This window comes from Hipposideros armiger, unplaced genomic scaffold (assembly GCF_001890085.2).
Source record: "Hipposideros armiger isolate ML-2016 unplaced genomic scaffold, ASM189008v1 scaffold_240, whole genome shotgun sequence".
In the NCBI taxonomy this organism is placed as follows: Eukaryota; Metazoa; Chordata; class Mammalia; order Chiroptera; family Hipposideridae; genus Hipposideros; species Hipposideros armiger.
The window spans coordinates 72,844-95,824 of NW_017731590.1; the positions used below are offsets into that span (position 1 = coordinate 72,844).

At 34.1% G+C, this 22,981-nt stretch overlaps 1 protein-coding gene across 3 annotated transcripts in view; it reads left to right on the forward strand.

Moving 5' to 3' along the window:
* Positions 1 to 22,981, forward strand: part of DOCK7 (dedicator of cytokinesis 7) — a 97,861-nt gene that overhangs the window by 14,634 nt on the left and 60,246 nt on the right. Inside the window, exons 5-13 of one of the 3 annotated variants that reach the window (XM_019655496.1) lie at positions 2,603 to 2,834; positions 5,706 to 5,870; positions 7,646 to 7,815; positions 15,477 to 15,569; positions 16,762 to 16,851; positions 17,805 to 17,900; positions 19,541 to 19,681; positions 19,777 to 19,890; positions 21,375 to 21,545. In XM_019655496.1, coding sequence (XP_019511041.1) covers positions 2,603 to 2,834; positions 5,706 to 5,870; positions 7,646 to 7,815; positions 15,477 to 15,569; positions 16,762 to 16,851; positions 17,805 to 17,900; positions 19,541 to 19,681; positions 19,777 to 19,890; positions 21,375 to 21,545 — 1,272 coding nt within the window. The remainder of the gene's footprint in view (positions 1 to 2,602; positions 2,835 to 5,705; positions 5,871 to 7,645; positions 7,816 to 15,476; positions 15,570 to 16,761; positions 16,852 to 17,804; positions 17,901 to 19,540; positions 19,682 to 19,776; positions 19,891 to 21,374; positions 21,546 to 22,981) is intronic. The other 2 variants (XM_019655497.1, XM_019655498.1) reach the window with 2 other exon arrangements.

The following is a 22,981-nucleotide window of genomic DNA, read 5'->3' on the forward strand; positions in this document are numbered from 1 at the left end:
ACGAACTGCCGATGGGCAGCCAGATGGCGACTGGCGCCCTTCACAACTAAGATTGAAGAACAACAACTTGGCTAGTCCCCCTCCCCAATTCCCCAACACTGTTCGTCTCCCCCATTTCCCCAGTTAAAAAAAAAAAAGAAGTAACAGAATAAATGTGATAGTTGAATCTATATTGGTAAATATGATTTTTCCAGAAAGAAAATGTAGAATGAGAAGAGGCAAGTGTTTAAAATGGAATTCAGAGGTTCTCTAACTTGAAAAAGGAAGGGGTGATGTGCAGAGTTTCCCAAGCCACCTTCAAACTCGGCAATTTCTTAGCAGAACTCACAGGATTCAGTATATAGTCATATTCATAACTGTGATTTATTTTAGTGAAATATATAAAGCAAAATCAGCTAAGGAAAAAGAGGTCAAGTCCAGAGGAAACAAAGTGCAAGCTTCCAGTGGTCCTTTCCTAGTGGAGTCACACAGTGCAAGTTGATGTTGTCTGCCAGGGAGGCTCATTAGAGACTCGGCACATTGTTTTTACTGTAGACTTATCACATAGGCACCCCCAGCCTGACACATACCAAAATTCTTGGTTTCTAGAAGGAAAGTAGGTGTTCAGCGTAAAACATATTGTTTGTACAAACGGTTTAGGCATAGTGAGCCATCCCCTTCAGTGGGAACCCTGCTGAAATCTAAGTTCCCAGACACAAGCCAGAGGCAACCCTTGTAAGCCGGCTTTTCAAGTGATAGCTATGTTAACTCTTTTCTGCACAGTGAGGTAGGGGAAAAGGTAAGACAGAGCACTTCTTTATTATATTTTAAAACAATAACAAAAAATGTAGTAGATAGGTTTTATTTTGCAGTACACAGATAGATCCCAGTAAAAGAAAGGCTCCAGTATTTCCTTTTCTGTTACCGGATGTATCCTGTGTGTCCTATAGTCCTTATTCTTCTGATAATGATAAGAAAGACATTTTAGTATACTGTTAGAACATATTCTTTCCCTTAATAGAAATATTCTTAGTGTCACATCCTATCTTCTTAGGTATACAAATATAGTATTTTCTATGCTTTTTAAAATTCCTATAATCATTGTGCTTTTCTCTTTTAGACTTGGTAATAATTTTATGTTTCACTCCTAACTTTGTTTTTGTGGAGGCAGATACATATGTTGTCTTTATGCATATGGGGATTTGGGGGAAAATATGTTATATAGATGATTTAGAAGCTATAGAATGTAGGGGAAGAATAATGGAAGTGTCTACTGTGTAGCACCCTGGCATTCACAGTCCTGATGACTAATGCTCAAAAGTTTGTCCATTTTGCAACTATAAAACAATTTTATCATGTATTATGATCTTTTTTAAAGGATCAATTGAAGACAAACACTTCTGGTGTTTTATACTTTTGCTTGTAGCTCTTTGAAATTTACTGGATATACAATTACGTTTTACTCATTTAAAACATACATAATCAAACTGGAACCATATTAGAATTATGAATGTGAAGCTGTTCAGCATTACTACCTTTCCTTAAAGTGTGTTTTCATTATTAACTAAGTAAAAGTCTTCCCAGAGTTCCAACAGACTTTGGCTCACATCTCATTGGTCAGAACTATAGCACATGGTCATCTCTAGGTATAAAGGAGGCTGGGAAAGCAGGCATGTATCCTAGGACTGATCACTTACTGCTGTAAATAAGACTGTGGTTCTGTTAGTATAGAGGTGGTTAAGTAATAGCAGTCAGAATTGATTCAGGAGATGGAAACTGCCAGTAATTTGAATAGATAAAATTTATACACAAATAATTATTAACTAGGTTAAAGGTGATTCACTACTAAATGAGGTAAAAGACAATTCTATGATTGTAACAGAGATAGCAGTTGCAGGATGTGATAAGCAGGAACTTAGAAACCTAGAGGAGGATCCTGAAGACCGAGAATGAAACCTCTGGGGAGAGGATGCCACGGCTGCAGGAACACATTGCCTGCTGTGCTGTGTATTGAAGAAATTTGGTGGGAGACACCAACCTGGGAACTAGGAGAGCCACCATTGCTGTGGTGAATGCTGTTACGACTGTCCCTTACCTCTGAGCCACAAGATTCACATCTGTGAGCCGCCAGGAAAACAAACAGGAAGAAGAAAGGTCCCTGCTAACTCCTCAGCCTAGCAGACTGCTTCCTGTACCTCGTTGTCAGAGCCCAGCCACAAGCTGCCTGGTAAAGGAGAAATGAAGTTTGAAGAGTCAAGCTCCATTATACAAAATGTGGCAAATATGGTGGTTTTCGATGGAGCTGTGAGGCAATAAATTAATAAAGGCTTGGGTAGGTTACTAACAAACCTGCCACAATAATTGAGCTCTAAAACAATAAGTCAGACTCACCTTGGGAAAAAAATCCTTAGTATCAATAGGTTTCTTGAGTAATCACTAGTATTTGAAGTGGCTACTTTATAATAATAAATGAAAATAGGTGTAATGTTTACTTGGAAACGCTATATATACTTATGTACTTTTTGTATTATCAGCTAATATGAGATATTTTATTAATGGTCCATAGTTTGGGGAATATACAGAGTTATAATCGTTTAGTGCTTTTGTTTGTTCTTTATTTTAGGATCCTTACCTTGACAAGTTTTTTGCTCTGGTCAATGCTCTGGATGAACACATGTTCCCGGTCCGAATTGGAGACATGCGAATCATGGAAAATAACTTAGAAAATGAATTGAAGAGCAGCATTTCAGCATTGAATTCTTCTCAGTTGGAACCAGTGGTCCGATTTCTTCATCTTCTGCTTGATAAACTAATACTTTTAGTTGTTAGACCTCCTGTCATTGCTGGCCAAATAGGTAATTTACTTATGTTTGGGGAATCATAAAATTTATAATTTGGCATTCCTAACTTTTTCAGAAGTAGAACCATGATTCCTATTTGCTGTCTGTAAGGACTGTGATTGATTTTGGAGGGGACTGTTATTTACTTGTTTCTGATGCCAGAAAATGATGACTTTATTTTGTTTGTTTTTTTGTAAATGTGCCATATGGTCTTCTTCTCAGATTATGGAAACAAACTAATTTATTCATTCACCAAGTATTTATTAAGCACTATTAGGTATCCAGACACTGCTAGCCACTGTCCAACTCAGAGTTCCCGATTTTAAGGATCTCACAGACTAGTTAGGAAAACAGGCAAACAGATAAATAATTTTGCATTTTACATGACAAGTAATCTATCTAGTCTATATTTTCACTCATCAGCTAGCCTCTATTTTATATAGCTTTTTTTCCTTCATTAACTCAAAATCTATATATTTTTTTTCTTTTGTGTTGTTCTAGATAGAGAGGTATTCCTGTTTCCCATCCTTTTTCCAAGATTTATTCCTGTACTTTTTTGCTAACAGCTTCCACCTAAATCCTGCCAAGTAGTTGAGCTTGTATGAAATTTCAGCTAATGTGTTACAGAAATTTTGTGTTAAGTGGGAGAGGAGTATGGAATGCCTTAGGATATTTTTAGGGGAGACTTTAAGTAGAGGTAGTTCATGGGTCGAACATTTAAAGATGAGTAGGAGCCTAGAATGATAAATAACTAGTCCAGGGAGATGAAGCAGCATGTGTATAATATGCAGTCGCACCTGGAAATGTTGGGGGAATTAGAAATAATTAATTATAAATTGGAGGGTTGGTGGTTGGAGATGATAGGTAGTGGGGGAGTTGGAATGTTCATGACATTTCACGAAATTGAAGGGGGTTTGGACTTAATTAGGGAAGTAACTTGACCCAGTTTGGCTTTTATAAAGATGATTGTACTGCATGGAAATGGGTTGAAATCTGGAGGAAGGAAGACAAATTAGGAATTGTGTACAATTTTATACAAAAACTATGAGGTCCTGATAAGAGATGGGTGACAGCGGGATGGAGAAAAAAGGGTGGTGGGTTAAGAGCTATTGAAGAGACATTGTAGAATACCATTACAGAAGTCATAGGAAAAGATTTTAAGAAAAAAAAAGTAAGTGTTCATCATTGTAGATTGTATAAGTAAAATAATAACCATAGTAACAAACATTTGCATAGCGTTTACTGTGTACCAGGAATAGTGTTACGTGCTTTATTTATATTAATGTATGAAATCCTCAGAACAACTCTGTGTGTGGGTATCATTAGCGCCACCATTTTATGAATGAGTAAAGTGATGAACATAATGCTTAAAAAAATTTGCCTATTTAAACCCAAGCAGTGACTCCAGAGTCCCACTCTTATCTATTGTACTTAAGAAGTGTCCACTGGTGAAATTAACTAGAATAGTTTTAGTCAAATAGTGAAAGTAGAAGCCAGATTATAGAGAATTAAGCAGTGAACAGTAGATGATGAAAGGAATACAAAATGCATGTACTGTTCTTTAAAGATATTTAGTTATACGAGGAAGCAGGGTTGATTAGGGTATAAGAATGGAGAGATTTGAGCATGTTTATATGCTTTGAGAAACTAGTTGCGGTGCGGGGGCGAGGAGAAACATTGAAGATACAGGAGTGTGAGAGAGTTTATTAATGAAGCAATCTTGTAAGGTAAAAGTGAAGTTGGATAGACCACTCTTATGTAGAGACAAGCACTGCTTGCTTTGGAAAGAAAATAAAAATGCCTTCATATTCTGATAAATTTGTGGTAAAAACTTGAGGACTTTCATGCTTTGTACATTTCTTCTGAGAAATAGAAAGCAATATTGCTGATAAGGGAGTAGGTGGACCTGAGTTTTGAAGAGGATTCTGATGATTTGAAATAGCTACTCTGAGGAAAAGGAATTAACAAGGAACACAAGTAGGATTGCTAAACCCCACTTAGGTTTCTCTAATCTCTTTCTCTTCTAGTTCAGTATTTATAGATTAGTCTTCCTAAATGACCACTTTATCTGATTATTCCACTTTTAGGATAACTTAATTGACCTCACTATCTGTTCATTATTTCCTGTCTTGATTAAATAAATCATAGAATCTGAGATTCTATGGCTCACAATGGCTGTTTGGTTTATTTATTTATTTATTTATTGTGCTATCAGATTTCCCGGTTTGTGCAAAATACTTATTACATACTGACCTGAATGACTGGGTAGGTGTTGCTTAGCCTGACATTGAAAATGCTATACAGTCTTACCTCAACCTCTGTTTTTAGTCTCTATAGTCTTTTTTCCTTTTAATTCTCTTTACAGAGTCACTCATTTCAGTCAAGTTGTTTATTCACTATTCTTTTCTTATTATATCTTAAGTTGATATTTTTAACAATCTACTTTTCTTGTTAATATTTTTAATTTTTTAAAACAAAAGTCATATGTGTTCATTGTATGCGCTTTAGCTTTCCAGCAAAATCCTTAAAATGAGAAGTTACTTCTCAAAGGTAATACACAAGATAAATTTCTTTTTTTTTAACATGTGTTTTGTATGGTTTTACAAAATACTGGTACCTGTTGGATAATGTTTTGTTTTGTGAGTAAGCAAACCCATACAATTTTCGTGTTAAATTAGTAAAATGAATTTTTCTTCTAATTCTGTTTACGAAAGTATTTTTGATTCATCTAATACAAGATATCATTAAAATCAATATCAAATATCTTTATACACTTACTGTATATAATCACTAGCTTAATGAATATAGAAATGACAATACCTTGATCCATTTGGAACTTACAGTCTAAAAAAGTTAATGCAAAAATATTTTCCTCCTTTTTAAAAGTTAATCTAGGTCAAGCATCTTTTGAAGCCATGGCATCGATTATAAATCGGCTTCACAAAAACTTGGAAGGAAATCATGACCAGCATGGCAGGAACAGCCTTCTTGCATCATATATCTATTATGTTTTTCGCCTTCCAAATACTTACCCTAATTCACCATCACCAGGTATTTTATTCTTTTTACTTTGAAATCATCTTGCATAGATTGTGTTCATGGCAAATTGAAATAATTTTATGGTCCATAGTGCGATGTGTTTATTCAACAGCAAACATTTATTGAATGACTGCTAAGTGCTATGGATTGTTAGGTGCTAGAGTTAAAAAGATACATTTAAAAGCATCATTACAGGTTACATTAACATTATAGGTTACATTTTAAAGCAGCATTGTTTATACAGCTTCCTTTAAATTGAATTAGAGGGATTTTGGTTGAAGTAATTCTTGGAAATGAACCTTGAAAATAACTTCTTCTGTCTCTGGGAACATTTATCATTCCAGGTTAAGATAAGATAAATAGAATGTTGTATTTGTCATGTGGAGTGCTATTGGATCTTAAAGGAGAAATTTGATGGCTCAGTTGTTCTCTGATTGATAACCCTTTGAAATCTACTATAATATAAAAGATTATTCTCTAGAAAAGTTCTGATCTCTTCATGGTTAACAAAATAATGTAGCCTTTCTGAATATTAATGCTCAAAGTAGCTATCTCCTTTTTATATGACATTGGTGGTAGTGGAAGTTAGTGATGGTGTTACAGTGGGAGGATGTCTTAGTTTGAATGACTTTAGTTGTTCAGTTAGTCATGTTGTTCGTACCTTTCAATCTACTTACATATTTGTCTGTATGAGTCATCATTTATAGCTAAGGATAATGGCAAGTTCCCTTTTCTAGCAATTGGCTATATTAACAATAATGGTGACAAATAATTATGAAATTTATTATGAAAACTGGGCATAATAGTAATCTGACTCTTAAGTTTTAATTCTTTTTATTTCTTTATAATTGCAAAAAGAGAAGTAATTGACTCTTATATTCTAGTTTATAATTTCCTATCTTGATTTTTAAATTATAGTACTTGAGTCTCTGAGTGTGTAACTAATTGATTGTGGACTATATATAATGGTCCTCCATTTACTATTTCATTCATGTTACAATTCCATTTTGGAAAACATCTTTTTTTACATGCTGAGTTGAAAGACTACATTAATTAGTTTACAGGTGTGTGTCATTTGCAAATATAACAGTCAGAAAGATTAATTCAGAAAAATGGAGATAAATTATGGCTATAATTGCTGGCTATTTTCATGTTTGTAGGATATGGTTGAGTGATGGTCAGGCTTGATTTTAGACAAAAAGGGATTCTTCACTTTTTTATATATCCTGGGCTTGTAGGATAATTATCTTTAGTCTTTTTGTATGTATTGTCACAAGATGCCATTTTGTTATAGTTCATTTGTCACTGATGAAGATAGAGAAATAAAACATCGTCTCACTTAAGAGATGTTGACAGTAAATTGGCTCTCCCTCTAGTGACTGTATCAAGGGGCAGAGCAGGAGGGGTGGGAAAAAGGAAGAGACATCAGCTGGAGTATTTTGGGTCCCTGATACTAGATACACCTATATCTAAGTTTAAGGTAATGTGCATGAGCGTATTTCCTATTTTGTTTTTTTTATTTTACATGTAATCTATAATCATAGAAACATTGAAGAGATAATGATTTTACTATAGTTCTAATGATTTTGTCAACTACTGTAAAATAGAACATCTTTGTGTAGCTATCATTAGGCCTTGAGTGTTTTTCTTATAGTATTTTTCATTTAGAAACAAAAGCAGTTCATGATCTTTATGGAATTTTGTAAAGTGGCAGAGATTTTTTTTCCAGGTCCTTTCCTGACTAATTTTCTTTGTTTAATTATCTGCTATTTTACACACAATTCTAGGTCCTGGGGGTTTGGGAGGATCAGTGCATTATGCCACAATGGCTAGATCTGCTGTGAGACCTGCAAGCCTTAATTTAAATCGTTCTCGGAGCCTTAGCAATAGTAATCCAGATATATCTGGGACTCCCACGTCACCAGATGATGAAGTACGGTCAATCATCGGCAGTAAGGTAAACTGAAGATAAGCATCTATAAATTTGGTTTTCATTTATGAAAAAATGAGAAATCTCCAATTATTTAAATTTATTCTTAATTTTAAAATGTATTTGAGTTAGTAATAAGCAAGAATCTGTACATTTCTATTCTATTGGTAAATAACAAAGGGTTTCCGTTACATAAGCTTGTTATTACAAACTGGTTTGTGCACTTTGCTCAAAAAAAACCTGCCAGAAATGAAAGGACACTTGACAGTAATTTGAAGACATACAAAGAGTAACTACATAAGTAAATATAAAAGCCAGTAGTGTTATACTTTTTGTTTATAATGCCTCTTTTTATTATATATTTACTACTTGATTTAAAAGATAAATGTATAAAATATCAATCTATGTTAATGAGTACAAAATGTATAAAGGTGTAATTTGTGGGCTGGTCAAGTGGTTCACTTGGTTAAGAGCGCGAGCTCTGAGCAACGGGATCACCGGTTCGATTCCCACAAGGGCCAGTGAGCTGTGCCCTAGCTGAGCTGCCACTGAGCTGCCAACAGGTCGCAGGATGGCTCACCTGGTGAAAGAACGTGCTCCTAACAACAAGGTTGCCAGTTCAACTCCCCCATGGGATGGTGGGCTATGCCCACCTGCAGCTAAGATTGAACACGGCATCTTGAGCTGAGCTGCCATGAGCTGCCAACGGGCGGCCGGATGGCGACTGGACTTGGAACTGAGCTAGCTGAGCCCTCCACAACTAAGATTGAAGGACAACAACTTGGCTGTTCCCCTTTCCCAATTCCCCAATAAAATCTTAAAAAAAGAAAAAAAGAAATCTGCCAAATTCTAAAATTTGTCCAGGTTTACCAGTCACATATTACTCACTTTTGTCTGTCTCATACGTCATCGTGTGAAAAATGGCTAGAGTGATTTCCTGTAAAATTAAAAGAGACCTGTGTGACTGCTGTGTGGAAGGGACATATCATTGATTCAAAATATGAGTCCTCCTTCTAAAAAAATATCAAGAATAATGATGAGCCTTGATTGGTAATAGAGTTACATTTTCTATGGAAAACTCTATATAAGAAGCACCAGGATTAGAAAAATATTATTTATTTAATGATGGTTAATTATCCCAGACAACAAGGAAGACACCAGCTAGTGTAAGACCTAGCTAAATTTTATTTAAAGCATTCATCTTTATTACCAAAGAAATATACTTACGGAATAAGTAGTTATTATATAAAGTACAAAAATAACCCAGAGTTTAAACAAGCTGGACAAAAGAACAGGAAGACTGAGGCCAAGAAATCACGTCACGTTGTGTTTTGACCAAACCATTTCAAATATATTTTTTGCTATTGGAAAGGATAAAGATATTATTGCTATGGAATTATAGCCAACTTTTCTTTGGCATTTCCAGTCGGATATGAGGAAGAATTACTAAACATTTTCTATGATCTGTGTTTGACCCTTAGCCAGAACTATAATATAATTTGTTTTGTTTTGTTTTAAGATCAAGTTTGGTTTGTTTGTTAGGTAAAATACTTGAACATTGACCAAAAACAGAGCTACTCACATCTATTCATATAGTTACAGAAATTTTATGTTCAGAAGCTTCTAATGAACTGTAAGCATTGCTTATTTTAAAGTAACTTTTAAGTAATTCTTAAAGTAATTTCTCACAGATCAAAAATATATTTTGTAGCCTTAGCCCACATATATTTCCATGTTTAGGAAAAGAACTCAAGTTTTTTATCCTTGTCTTTAGTTTTGATAATTTCTCATTGAAATAGAGATAGTACTTAGCACTATTTCTATATTGTAAAATACAGTTTTTCAGCAGAATGAATCTGATTTGTGAATTTTAAGAAATTTTCCCATTAAAGCGCTATAGATAACCATTTTCTCGAAGGTTCTATTTTTTTAAATGTCTCAATTTCTGTAAGATTTTCACTGGGCCTCATTTAGCATGATTCTAGAGTTTTCCTTTATATGATGTATTTGATCAATTATAACATCAAGATTTAGAACAAAGGTCTACATATATTGGAATTATTTGCCTTTTTTCAGGTAGTCCATAAAATGGGACATATGACATTACTTTTGATGATACATCATGATATATATCAACTTCTAAGAAAGCCATCGTAAGATGAGAATTTATTTTATGACAACACAGCCTTGTACGAATCAAGTTTTATTTAATAGTTTTTATGTTTTCTCTTTTTGTTGCAAAATTTTTGCTAGCTACCTTTATTTTGGACTATCATTTAGTCATAATACCTAATAATAATAGTAGTATAATTTTATCTCATGGAAAAATTGTAAGGAATCTTGAAGTTTATTTAGAGCTGTTCTTTATTTTTTCTGATTTTATTGTCCTAGAAATTTAAGTAACTCTTCTTTAATGATTTTGTCTTTCACCTTGCCTCAGCCATGGTCATAACCTAGATCTTGTCATTGCCAATAACTTTAACCTTCATAATCTCAATGCCATGCATTTTGTTCTCTGACCATTAGCTCCTGTGTTTCTCTTTAGTACTCCAACTCGAACAATTTCCCAACTTCTCTGCAACCTCCAATCACTTGATTCTATGACCTTTATACTGTGCCTTATCCCCTCGATGTTCTTTCTACTAATTTAGCTTATCTTATTGTAAGTTCCATTCTATCATTATAATTATCCCTGGTATAATCAAACTTCAAGTTCCTTATCTTTCTATAATTTCATTTTACTTGCTTAACCAAACTTGAAATCATATTTGAACCCTATTGACTGCCTGTGCCATGTCAGTATATGTAGTTCTGTTTTCCTTTTACTTTCCCATTCTCCCAGAAAAAGGTTTCATGCTGCCTTTTGTTACTTCAAAGCTCCTAACACCTTTCCACCAATCCTCCTCCTCCTCTCCTCTTTATCTCCTGCTTAACTGAGAAAATTGAAGCCATCAGAAGAAAACTTTGGTAGACTTTTACCATCGCAGCATCTACCTACCTACTACCATCTGCTTCCTATAATACTTAATGCTCTGCTATAAATGAGCTATCCATTTCCCTAAACCCACTCCCTCCATTTGTACTAACCTCCCATCGCCTCTCACTTACTCAAGATACTCACTTCAGCAGTTCTTTTCATCTCTCTTCTACATCATCTGTTTCTCCCTGTCTGTTAAATCATCCTATCCACAAACGGGCATGTTATTATTTCTCCTATTTAAAAAAAAAATCTCCCCTGTAATATTTCTGCTGTCAGCTTCTTTGTCATTTTTCTAGAACTTTTTGTAGTAGAATTCTTTAAAAGGGACCTTTAGACGTGCTATGTCTAGTTCTTTTGCTCCTGTCCACTTTACCCCACTTCAATCAGGTATTTCACCCACCTTTCACCTAAACTGCGTTTGTTGATATCATCAGTGCTCTCCCTGTTACCAAATCCAACGGTCAGGTCTCAATACTCAGCTTACTTTCCCTTCTAGAAGCTTTATTTTTTAAAGATTTTATTGGGGAATTGGGGGAGGGGAACAGTGTTAGGGAATTGGGGAAGGGAACAGACAAGTTGCTGTCCTGTTGTTCTTCAATCTAGTTGTGGAGGACTTCACTTCACTGGCCCATATTGGTATTACCATTGCGCTCTTCCCAGGTGAGGCAGTTGCTCGCCGGCCATTGGACGGCCACTCACAGAGGCTCAAGGCAGCTCACAAAAGCTCATGCTCGCTGCCGGCCAGCCCCATTGCAGCCTACACCATCGCCGGCGACTCACAGCAGCCCAGCTCCAGGTCAAGCTGTTGTTCACCATCTTAGCTGTAGAGGGCGCAGTGTCCCTGGCCCTCATGTGGGATCTGAACCTGCTCTGCTGCTCAGAGCTGACATCCCAAGCCAACTCCTAACCAATGCACCACTCGGCCGGCCCTCCAGAAGCTTTTGACAGTTAAATTCTCTTCTTGTTTATTTTCTACTTACTGGGCTTCTTAATCTGGAAGTGCCCGCAAGCTCTATCCTTATTTCTCTTCCCTTCCCTTCTCTTCTTTCTACACATACTTAAATTGGTGATCTTATCAAGTCCCATACTTTTAAATACCATTATGTGCTAATGACTCCCAAAATTATATTTTCAGTAAAAATCTCTCTGGAATTCTAAACTCAGCTGCCTTTTGTAAATCGTTTTGTTTGATTTGCACATGTTAAAGGTAGAGCCATTTATCACCACCTGTACTACTATATATGCTATGTTTTTTCCTATACTGCATACCTTTGATATAGTTTAATTTATAAATTAGGCACAGTAAGAGAGTAACAACAATAACTATTAATAAAATAGAACTATTATAAGAGTATACTGTGATAAAAGTTACGTGAATGTGGTCTGAAAATATTACACTGTACTCACCCTTCTTGTGATGATGTGAGATGATAGAATATTTATGTGATGCGATGAAGTGAGGTGAGTGACATAAGCGTTGTGAGCTAGTGTTAGGCTACTCTAAGGGTGACTTGAACACAAGCACTGTGATACCTCGATAGCTGATCTGAAAAAGGAGACAGCAGCTAAGTGACTAATGGGCAGGTAGCGTATACAGTGTGAATACACCGGACAAAGTTATGATTCACGTCTTGGGTGGTGAAGGAGCCGGACAGCGCAAGATTATGTCATGCTACTGAGAATGCACAACTTAAAACTTATGAATTGTTTATTTCTGAAATTTTTCATTTAATACTTTCGGACCACAGTTGACCATCAGTAATAAACCGCAGAAAGTGAAACCACAAATAAAGGGAGACTACAGTAGTGTCCAGCATACTGAAGATACTCAACAGGCAGCTACCTAGTGAATGATGTCAGTAAGCACTGAGATCTTAAGATCTGGCTTTATGAAAGTTTTAGTTAAACTTACTTCATTCCTTAATACAAAATGCAGAACTCCCAAAATTCAAGAATACTTATATCAGCAGGCTTTTATTACTCTAGTGGCTATAAAACCATTATTTGTGAGACTTTCTTCATAATTATTTTCCAAAACTGATCTATTCTTTCATTGTCCCAGCAATAGTCTTTTAACTCAATTATGTAAATGGTTACATCAGATCTGAATTTTATTGTTTTTAATCAAATGCTAATTCAATTTTACATTGATATATAGTTTCTTGCTAAGGTGTCATCTCCTATTTTTTCATTTTCAAATACTGAGAGCTTACTGTGTGCTAGGCAGTATGATGAAGACTTGTGGATATAAAGCCAAATCTTTGTATTATAACGTTGAGTGTTCGTGTCAAGTCAAATACAATACGGGCCTTGCACAAGGAATGAGCCTATCTGTAGCTAAGGGACAAAATAATATTATAGGGATTTGACAACAAAAACACTTTCGCAAACATGTTTGCATCTTTGATTAACCTGTTCTATGTTAGTTGGAGATCAGTAAACAAAGTTACTACATGAGTAAATATCATTGATGAATTTGTTAACTAAGGCCTGTTTGATATAATTCTTAGCTTTTTAACACCTAATTTATGAAAATTATTTCCTTTACAAATAATTGGCCACAGGTTCTTCTCTAATTAAATATAATTGCTGATGTAATTATAACTGTACAGAGTCTTAGTATTGTGGATTTAATATATAATTGAACAAAGAGATTTATTGTTTATTCTCACATTACTGATTAACATGTACCTTAGTTTTAAAGGAAATTATTAAACAAGGTATTAAAAAGTGAATGAAAGAATTCAGCAAAGTTATTGTTATTCTTTTTATGGAAATTTGTGGTAGAGAGAACACAATTTGTAATTTATGCTTATGTTTTGTTATTTTTGTGGCGTGAGTACTGATTATAAAAATTGAAAATGTCGGGAAGAACTTGACACTTATGTAGTGGAGACATAATTGGAGACTGGTGAAGAATTTTGTTTTAACTTGTTGGGAAAACACTGCATGCTGGTTTGCTTTTATTTGAGATAATATAATGTGGTTCTGAGAAGGCAGGTATTTTATTTTAAACAAATGTACTGATTATATAATTTTACTAGTTGAATATTTTCTAATTTACTTTGCTAGGAAGCATTAAAAAACATGAATGGAAAGTTTTTGTTAAAACTGTTTCTTGAGAGTTTACTATGTTTGAGGCATTGTATTTAATAATGTATTTCCATCATTTAAGTTGCTCTTTACAATATGAGGGAGACACTATCACTATTCCTATTTTATAGCTGAGAAACTGAAAAAGATTATTAGTTGGTAATTTACCTTAGATTTTACAATTTGTAAGCAGTAGAACCAAGATTTGAACTCTCGCCTTATACATTTAGTGTCAAATGTATGGGTGATTATTGTAACATCATTTCAACCTGTTTGTATTTTTGAAAAAAAATAGGTGAAAAAGAACAATAAATTATCTCCCTAAAGCCTAAACTCTTGAAAGCTAGCAGGCTGTCTTCCCCCTTGTCCCCGCCCCCTTTCCCCTCCTTCCCCTTCACTTCTCCCTCCCCAGAATACTCTGATTTAGTTGTTTAGAGGTAGGGCCCTGCCTCTAAGTTTGTGGTTGTTTTTAAGCTTCCCGGGTGATACTGTCTATACAAAGTTAATTAACATTGTTACTACTCTTTTCTTCTACCTATCCTTCTTTTGGCACTTTCTGAATTGGGTCCATGCTCATGCCTTCATCTTTTCAGTCAGCTTCTCTTTGGTTGTCTTCATAAATCTTACACCACCATCCTCTAAAAATTCCTTATAACTTGCTCCAGTTCTAATAGCAGCTTCCTAGGCCCCAGCCCAGATTCCTGAATCAGGATTTCTGGGGGTCGGGCCAAGAATCTAAATTTTATAAAACTTCCCAAATAATTTTAATTATCAGTCAGGTTTGAGAAATTGAAGTAAAGCTCCAGTTCCCTTCACCTGGGGTCATAATAACCTCTTTCAGAGACAGACAGACATAATTCACTTCTGGTCATACATATTAATAGCATATTAAATTAACTTTAAATTAATGATAGTGATGATGAAGATATAATTCCTATAAATACCTCCAGCGTAATGTTTTTCCTTATACTATTTATATAAAATAGCACCCTATTAGGTTTAATTGCAATAAGCACAATAAAACTTAGCACAATCCCAAACTCACCATCATTTTTAGAAAAAAGAAAATATTAGGCATCTGTTTTCTTTTTCTTAATTTTTCCTAACAGTCCCTAAAAGAAAATGAAAGAAGAGGCAAAGTCAAATAGATTTATGAACTATCACTGCGCGGAAGTTTTCAGTTCATGACAGATGGAATGAAATTAAAGTCTTTTAGAAAAGAATGGAATGTTTTCTTCTTCCATTTTGTTTTTAAACTCTAGTTAATATTCAGAAGAGATTATGTGTTGCTAACTTGTACCATCTTTAAAGAGAAATTTGTGGGGCTGATGTTGTGGGAACTTTAGCTGTTGGTACTTCAAGGTGATCCCTTTACATAAAGAGAAATTACCATTTAATGCTATATTTAATGTTCTTGATTTTTAAAACCTCATGTAATAAGACAATTTTGGTGAACTAGTATAGTACTCTATAGGTGCCTTAAAATTTTGGTTGCTTTAACAGTACTAATTTAAAAAAAAATGTTTGCATTGGAAAGTCTGGATTTCTTTAAGAATTATAGCATGCCACATGTAATATTTCTTTCCTTTCCAACTGCTTTCTATTATATGCTTAGGGTTTAGATCGCTCCAATTCCTGGGTTAACACTGGTGGTCCAAAAGCTGCCCCATGGGGATCCAACCCCAGTCCAAGTGCAGAATCAACACAGGTGGTGTTTACATTAGAGGTTTCTTTATTGGCTGCTGATGTTTCCCTTTAGAACATTACTTTTTAGTATATACTATGATTTCAGTGGCTTGCTTTTTTAATCATTAAAAAGTGTGTATTTTTGTTTACTTAGCACATTTTCCAACTACTATGCATGAATACCACCGACTGCACCAGTATTGCTCTGCTTTCCTAGTTCCTGTCTCCTCCTTCCCTCCTTATACACCCTGTCAGTATTTCAGTGCCTGCTGCTTATGCAATTGATGGCTTTGATAACAGTTTCTACTTTAGGGATAGCACATCTTCAGTAGGAATCTAAAAAAAAATTTGTGTGGAAAAAACCTGACAGTTTTCCATTTGCTTTTGGTTTAAAGTGTAGCTATTGTATCATTTTCATTTAGCATTTACTCTCTTGTCATTTTTTTTTTCATAATCACTGACTAGAAATACTGATAATAAGCAGAAAATAAATGTGAACAGTATATGATCCCCATGCTATAAGATTAAATACCAGAAGCAAAAATCCATTTTAATTTGTGCTGTGTTGCAAAGTATGAAATTTGTTATAACTTAGTTAAATTAGGTTTTGCTTACTTAGGTCTAATTGCTTGAGAGCTAATACTGCATGGTACCTCAAAATATGCTTCTCACCTGTGTATTGGCTTTGGAGGAAAATGCTCTGTTCTTGTAGAAAAAATTAATTTCTTGTTTAATATAATTGATTTATATTTGATGTAGTATATGGTATACCTGAATAGTAGTTTTGATAATAGTGAAAAATGAAAGAAATCATTCTAAACTTTTTATTCTTTTTATTGAATATAAAATTCTTGATTTCCTATTTTGGTCTAAAACCAGCTGAGAAGTATGTTTTTACATTTTCTTACTAGATATGTGCATGTATATAGATCACACAAATAAAAGTTTCATTCTTTGCAGCACTCTGAATTTTTATGATTATTAAAATATTCATCTTTTTAAAGAATATAAATATATAGAAGCCATTTTGATATTTCTAATGCATTGTCATTAAAACAATTTAAAATGGTGAAAATGAGATGAGCAATAAAATAGATGGTTGTTGAAACCACAATAATACACTATTTCAAAAATTGAATGTAATCCTTGAGCTGCAAAGTCATCCACAGCAGACTTTAATGTTATCTCGTCATTCATTCATCTTCACTTCATAGGCTATGGATCGAAGTTGTAATCGTATGTCTTCGCACACAGAGACGTCAAGTTTCTTACAAACATTAACGGGACGCTTACCAACTAAAAAGGTAGATTTATATGAAGACAATCCATATAGGGGGAAAATAATTCCAACAATTAAATGGATAAAAAATTTCTTTACATCACCAATATGAGATGTTACAATATTTGCATTGTATTTAAAAATACATTTGAGCAAGCACTGCTTGTCTGATGCCTTTTTGAGCATACCTCTCTAGTGCAGGCTCTTTTACATTATTATAATTATTATAATCTTTGGGATCGACTGTTTTTAGAGTTTAGTAAATTGAAATTTGAGTATCAAATTTTAGTGCCAAAAAATGTTTCAACTCTTAATTCTGTTTCTGTAACTGCTTCTGTTTTGTGTTTTAAATCTCCAGGGAAAGGAAGATGAGTTAGAAAAATTATCACTCTTAGTAAGATATGTTGATTTGCTTCCCTTATGCACAGTTTTGTTAGTCCTTTTTCATATTAATATACACTACTTTGCAAATGCTTTGTATGCATATCCATTACAAGGCAGGAAATTTCTGCCATTTTTATAAAAAGACTTTAAAAACCTGAAAACTTGAAAATTAATGCCTTATATCAAAGTTTAAATTTTTAAACATATTTCCTAAATTGTACCAGCAAAGTTCACTAATGTATTTGCGTAAGTTGAAGTATATGTATAAGACACAGACAAGATTTTATTTGTAACTGAGTTTTTGGTCTAGTTTCTGTTTGCAGGTACAATTTAGGAGGCTGTTTCCCACCTGTCCTTTTAAAATTACATTTTACTGCAAGATAATATGTAATTTTTTCAGCTGTTCAACATGCTACTGTCTTACATGTATAAATAGCCGTTTCGTTAATGGGTGTCCTCACTGCATCATTGAATGGTTCACATGCCTTATTTTGCTTATTCTCATTATATCTTCATTTGCAGTTGCATTATTATTTGGTTTGTGTTATTAACTGACTTGACTTTGAAAATAACTTTGGGTTTACTTCTGGATAGCTTTTTCATGAGGAGCTGGCTTTGCAGTGGGTTGTTTGCAGTGGCAGCGTTCGGGAATCAGCTTTGCAACAAGCCTGGTTCTTTTTTGAGTTAATGGTGAGCAAACTAAACACGTTCCTAATATTGTTTTCCTTAGTGAACACTTGTGTTATCTCATTATTTTATACTAGATATCTTTTTTATCGTCCATCTTATAGTTTTACATATGCCTCCAAGACAAAATTACATTTGTTACATCTGTAAATAAACACTGGACACTCAGCACAATTTAGGTGGAATTATAAAGCTCACTTAATTTTTTTTTTAGGAATGGTTGCAGAAATTAGCTAATTTTTTAAAGAACCTGAGATACATTCTCTTTTAGTCTGAACAGGCTACTGTATAATGCCAGTACTGTAGATTTCATACCAAACATAGATAAAGAGAGCTTTATAGATACCCAGTCTTTTATGGTTAGAAAGCTCTTAGAGATATGCCAGTTACAACAAATTAAAAAATAAAAACAAAAAAGTCTGTCTGCTTAATTCAATAATGATATTAAAAATGAATGAATTAATATTTTAATATTTGCACAAACATAAACACATATACACAAAAGTAATAAACATTTGTCAAGTGGATGCAGTGTAATACAATAGCACTGCCTCAGTGAACTAGTATTACCAAGGCACAGATTGATTAAGTAACTTGTCTAAGTATATACAGTTTGTAGATAGCAGAAATGTGATCCACTTAGGCATTCTGGTGCTAGAGACCTTTTTTTTCAGCCTCTAGAAAGCTGAAATCATTGAAACTTTTTCTTCCAAAAAAGAAGTAAATAAAAAAATAAATAAGAAAAAAAGGAAAACAAAACACGAAGGAAGGAAGGAAAAGAAAAGGGCACTTATAGAGTATGTCATAGGGCCAGTCTCAGTATTGACTGTAACATATGTTGGGGATAAAAAGACATTTCTTCTAGGGATTTACTAATCAAATAAGTAAGGAACCATATTTAAATGATAAGTAACATTTTTTTTTCTTAGAGAATAAACACCAAATTTGTAATTTATGTGCTTTTAATATAAGATCAAAATTGTAATTTTAACTTATTTTTTGATAGTCTTATACACGTATTCAGATTTCTTAAATATAAAATAGTCCAACGGTCAAAAGTCTGCAGCTTAAGACTTAGCTTGGCTTTAATTTCCCTGAATTTAAAATCTTTATTACCATTACCACATTGTTGTGATAAGAATCCATATCCAAAAGCATTTTGTAACCTTAAATCACTTTGTTAATTTTTACCTAATATTTTATTAATATTTAGTTACAATATTTAAGGTACACCTACCATTTGCCACTAGACGCTAGATGCTGAAGACTATAGTGAAGTTAAGGTTTCTAACCTCTCAAAGTTCACAGTTTAGGGATATGAAATGGCAAAATTGTTGAGTCTTGGGAAGATTTAATTTAAAACAGTTTTAAAGAGTGAATTTTTTTCTTTTGATATACACAGAATTTCTTTCCTATTAACAGGATAATTTTATGAAAGGTAATGCAGTGATTAAATTGCATCGTATTTGATATCTTTGGAATACATAAAGTATTGTAGTGAACTGTTCAAAATATTCGAGGAGCTAACAGTATTTCAGCCACATTAAATCACATGGTATATTGAAAAAATAGTCCTATGTTTAGAATTGCTATAACTGTTTATTGCACCTGTAAAAAATTAAACTAATGGCTTATTTTTTCAGGTGAAGAGCATGGTGCACCATTTATACTTCAATGATAAACTTGATGCACCAAGGAAAAGTCGTTTTCCAGAACGTTTCATGGACGACATTAATGCTCTTGTCAGTACAATTGCTAGTGATATAGTTTCACGATTTCAGAAGGTAATGATGACTTAACTTTTTTTTTTTATTATTAAATCTTTTCAAGCTCACATTAAACCCATACTTTTATTTGGTTTTTCTTTTCTGTTTCTCAGGACACAGAAATGGTTGAGAGACTCAACACCAGTCTTGCATTCTTTCTCAATGATCTGTTGTCTGTTATGGACAGAGGATTTGTTTTTAGCCTTATAAAGACCTACTATAAACAGGTAATGCATAATTAGTAATAATTAGTAATCAAAGAACAAATATTGTGTTTGTTCTTTTTACAACTAGAGCTAAAAGACCTTCAAGTACACACTAATATACTAATGTGTAAAAAATAGCATTTTTATTAGTAAGGCAAAAATAAATTATATTTGTTTAATCAGAACACAGGAGTCTGAGTCTAGCAAGCTGATATTAGTACAGCTGGCTTTTCCTTGGGTTATACTGGCCCCCTCATGACTCTTTAATTCCCATTCTGGAGCACCCATCAAGTCAGCGGTCTAACTGTAAAGCACCCCCACGATACCATTTGAGGGTAGCATTTATACCGAATGAACAGCTAACTGAACTATTTGTGTCTTGAGTGATGTTTAAAGCAGCTACACTTTGCTGTGTATTCCTAACGCAGCCCTGGACAATGTAGAATCATGGACAGATGTTTACCCAGTTCCTGAATGTCATTCATTATCTTGCTTTTTCTCAACTAAAAGCATCCTGGGACTTTTTCACAAACAGCTGATTTTGTTTTAAAATTTGTATCAACTGGTTAATGAAACCTGCCTTTTGGAAAACGTTAGTTATTGGTCCTAATAGGCCATTTTGCTAATAAGTTGTGTAATCATACTAGAATTACCTTTTAAAGGAACTTCAAAAATATACAGATCTCTGGGTCCCATCAAAGCATTATTGAGGAGTTTGAATCCTGGTGGTGGGGTTAGGAGAATGGTACACAGTGCTTGTGAAGCACTTCCTAGCAGGTCCACAGATTAGATTTTGGGAACTACTGGATAGGAATGCTATTTGGCAGTCTAATATTTAGAATTTTGAAGATCTGTTGTATTGGATGTCTTTATTGTATGTTTGTTTTAATAGAGAAGTTAAAACTACATGTGGGCACTTACCCACTTGTAAATATTTGCAACAGTATGCATTATTTTTACTTTGTCCCCTGAATTTCATGTACTGTTGCTCCCAAAACCTGTTATGTCTTTATTCTTCAAGCATTGACCTCCTACTTTGCCAAATATTGAGCTAGACCCTAGGGATGCTAAAGCTATTAGATCAGTTTATGTATGTCCTCAAGTAGTTTACAGTATAGCTGGGAAAATAGGCAAGTAGACAGTGATAAATATAGGCTAACACAAAGTACTGTAAAAAGAATGGAAAATTTCCTTGATGAAGTTAATTTGGTGGTGTACTTTTCTTTCATAAAGTGCATCTTAGAGAAGTGGAAATATCGATGCTATATTGGAAATATAAGAATGGATTTTAGCCTAATCGGTGGATTTGTACAGTAAATCTTGTAGTTCAGGTTTTTTTTATGTTAACAGTATTTCTGGAGAAAGCTGATACTGTTGTTTATATCACAGAATCCAAAGCTGCCCACTGAGTACTATTCTTTAATCCTTTATTCTGTTATTCTGGTGTTGGTATTAGAGAAACGATATATTAAATTGGTGTTCTCTGTTTACGCATTGCTCACAAGGTATCTTCAAAGCTTTATTCATTACCAAATCCAAGTGTCCTGGTGTCCTTGAGGTTGGATTTTTTGCGAATCATCTGCAGCCATGAACATTATGTTACATTAAACTTACCCTGCAGCCTGCTAACTCCACCTGCATCACCATCACCTTCTGTTTCTTCTGCAACATCTCAGGTATACAAAGAGTATGAAAAAAATATTTTTCAAGTTTACATTTGTGAAAAGGCATTCTAAACACTGGAAAAATCTGTAAGTAGCACTATTGAATAACAGCTATATGGTAGGCTCTGTACTAAGTGCTTTATAAATGTTAATTATTTAATCCTCAGAGCAACTCTAGCAGGTAAATTCTATTACTATCCTCATTTTACACATGAAAAAATTGAAACAGAAAGGTGAATAACTTACCTAAGGTCACACAGTAAAATGTGGCAGAGCTAGGCTTTGAACCAAAGCACATGTTGGCTTTATTTTTTTTTATATTTTATTTTATTTCAGTTACAGTTGACATACAATCTTATATTAGTTTCAGATGTGCAACATAGTATTAAACATTACATACCTTACAAAGTGATCACCCTAGTAAGTAAGCCTAGTACCCATCCGACACCACACATTGTTACTACATTATTATTGGCTATATCCTTATGCTGTACTTTACATGTTGGCTTTAGAGTCCGAGTTCTTAACGACTGTTGTACTCCTCTTACAGATTTATGCACATGTGAGTACATCACCTACATAAACTCGCTTATTTAGATGTTTTCACAAGTTGGGTTTTCTCGAAGCAGACACAGACTGAGTTTGGGGTGCAAGATGTTTATTAGGAATCAATACTTGTGAGAGGAAGGGGGATGAAGCATAATTTAGCAAAGAAAGAGGTCAGACTGCAAAGGAGGCCTGACAGCTCTGTTTATCTCTCTTGTATCCAAAAAACCCTAAGGAATCTAGATGAATGTTTATAGGTTTTCACTGCATGTCACCTGACTTCAACAGCCAGTAGTTTCTTAAAGATGGGAAAAGGTTAAGATAAAGGTTATTATATATCCCATCATACAGATTGGGATTTTGTGGTTTTAGTATCAAAGAAGCCTGGATTCTCCCTTCTAATGAGACATTATTCTTTCTGCTATATAATTCCTGAGGCAAATAAGCTCCTTCCTTAAGCTCTTAATGTCTAAAGTCAAAGTTGATCTTGACTCTTTTCAATTTTATTTTTGAGATATTTAATTCATAAATGTAATTCCCTAGGATAGCTCAATCTCAGATGCGTGATAAATGAAAATTTTAAATTTCACTTAGAAAACATCAGAGAGCACCCACAACTTTTCACTTTACCTTTGTAGAAAATCTTATGCATCAGCCTATTTCCACATACTTTTACCTAGGTAGCACACACACTTCTTCCTATAATGGATGAGGTTAGTCTTTTGCTTTCTTCCCCTATCCTCTGCCAAAGATGTGGCTACACAGTCAAGGACAAATTAAGCATAAATACAGTTCTAAAACTTTAATAATAAAACACATTTGTTTATACCTAACTCCCTGCTGAACATCTCATTCAGCCAAGAACTTTGTAGAATTTCTTCCATTATTTTGTTCCCCACTTT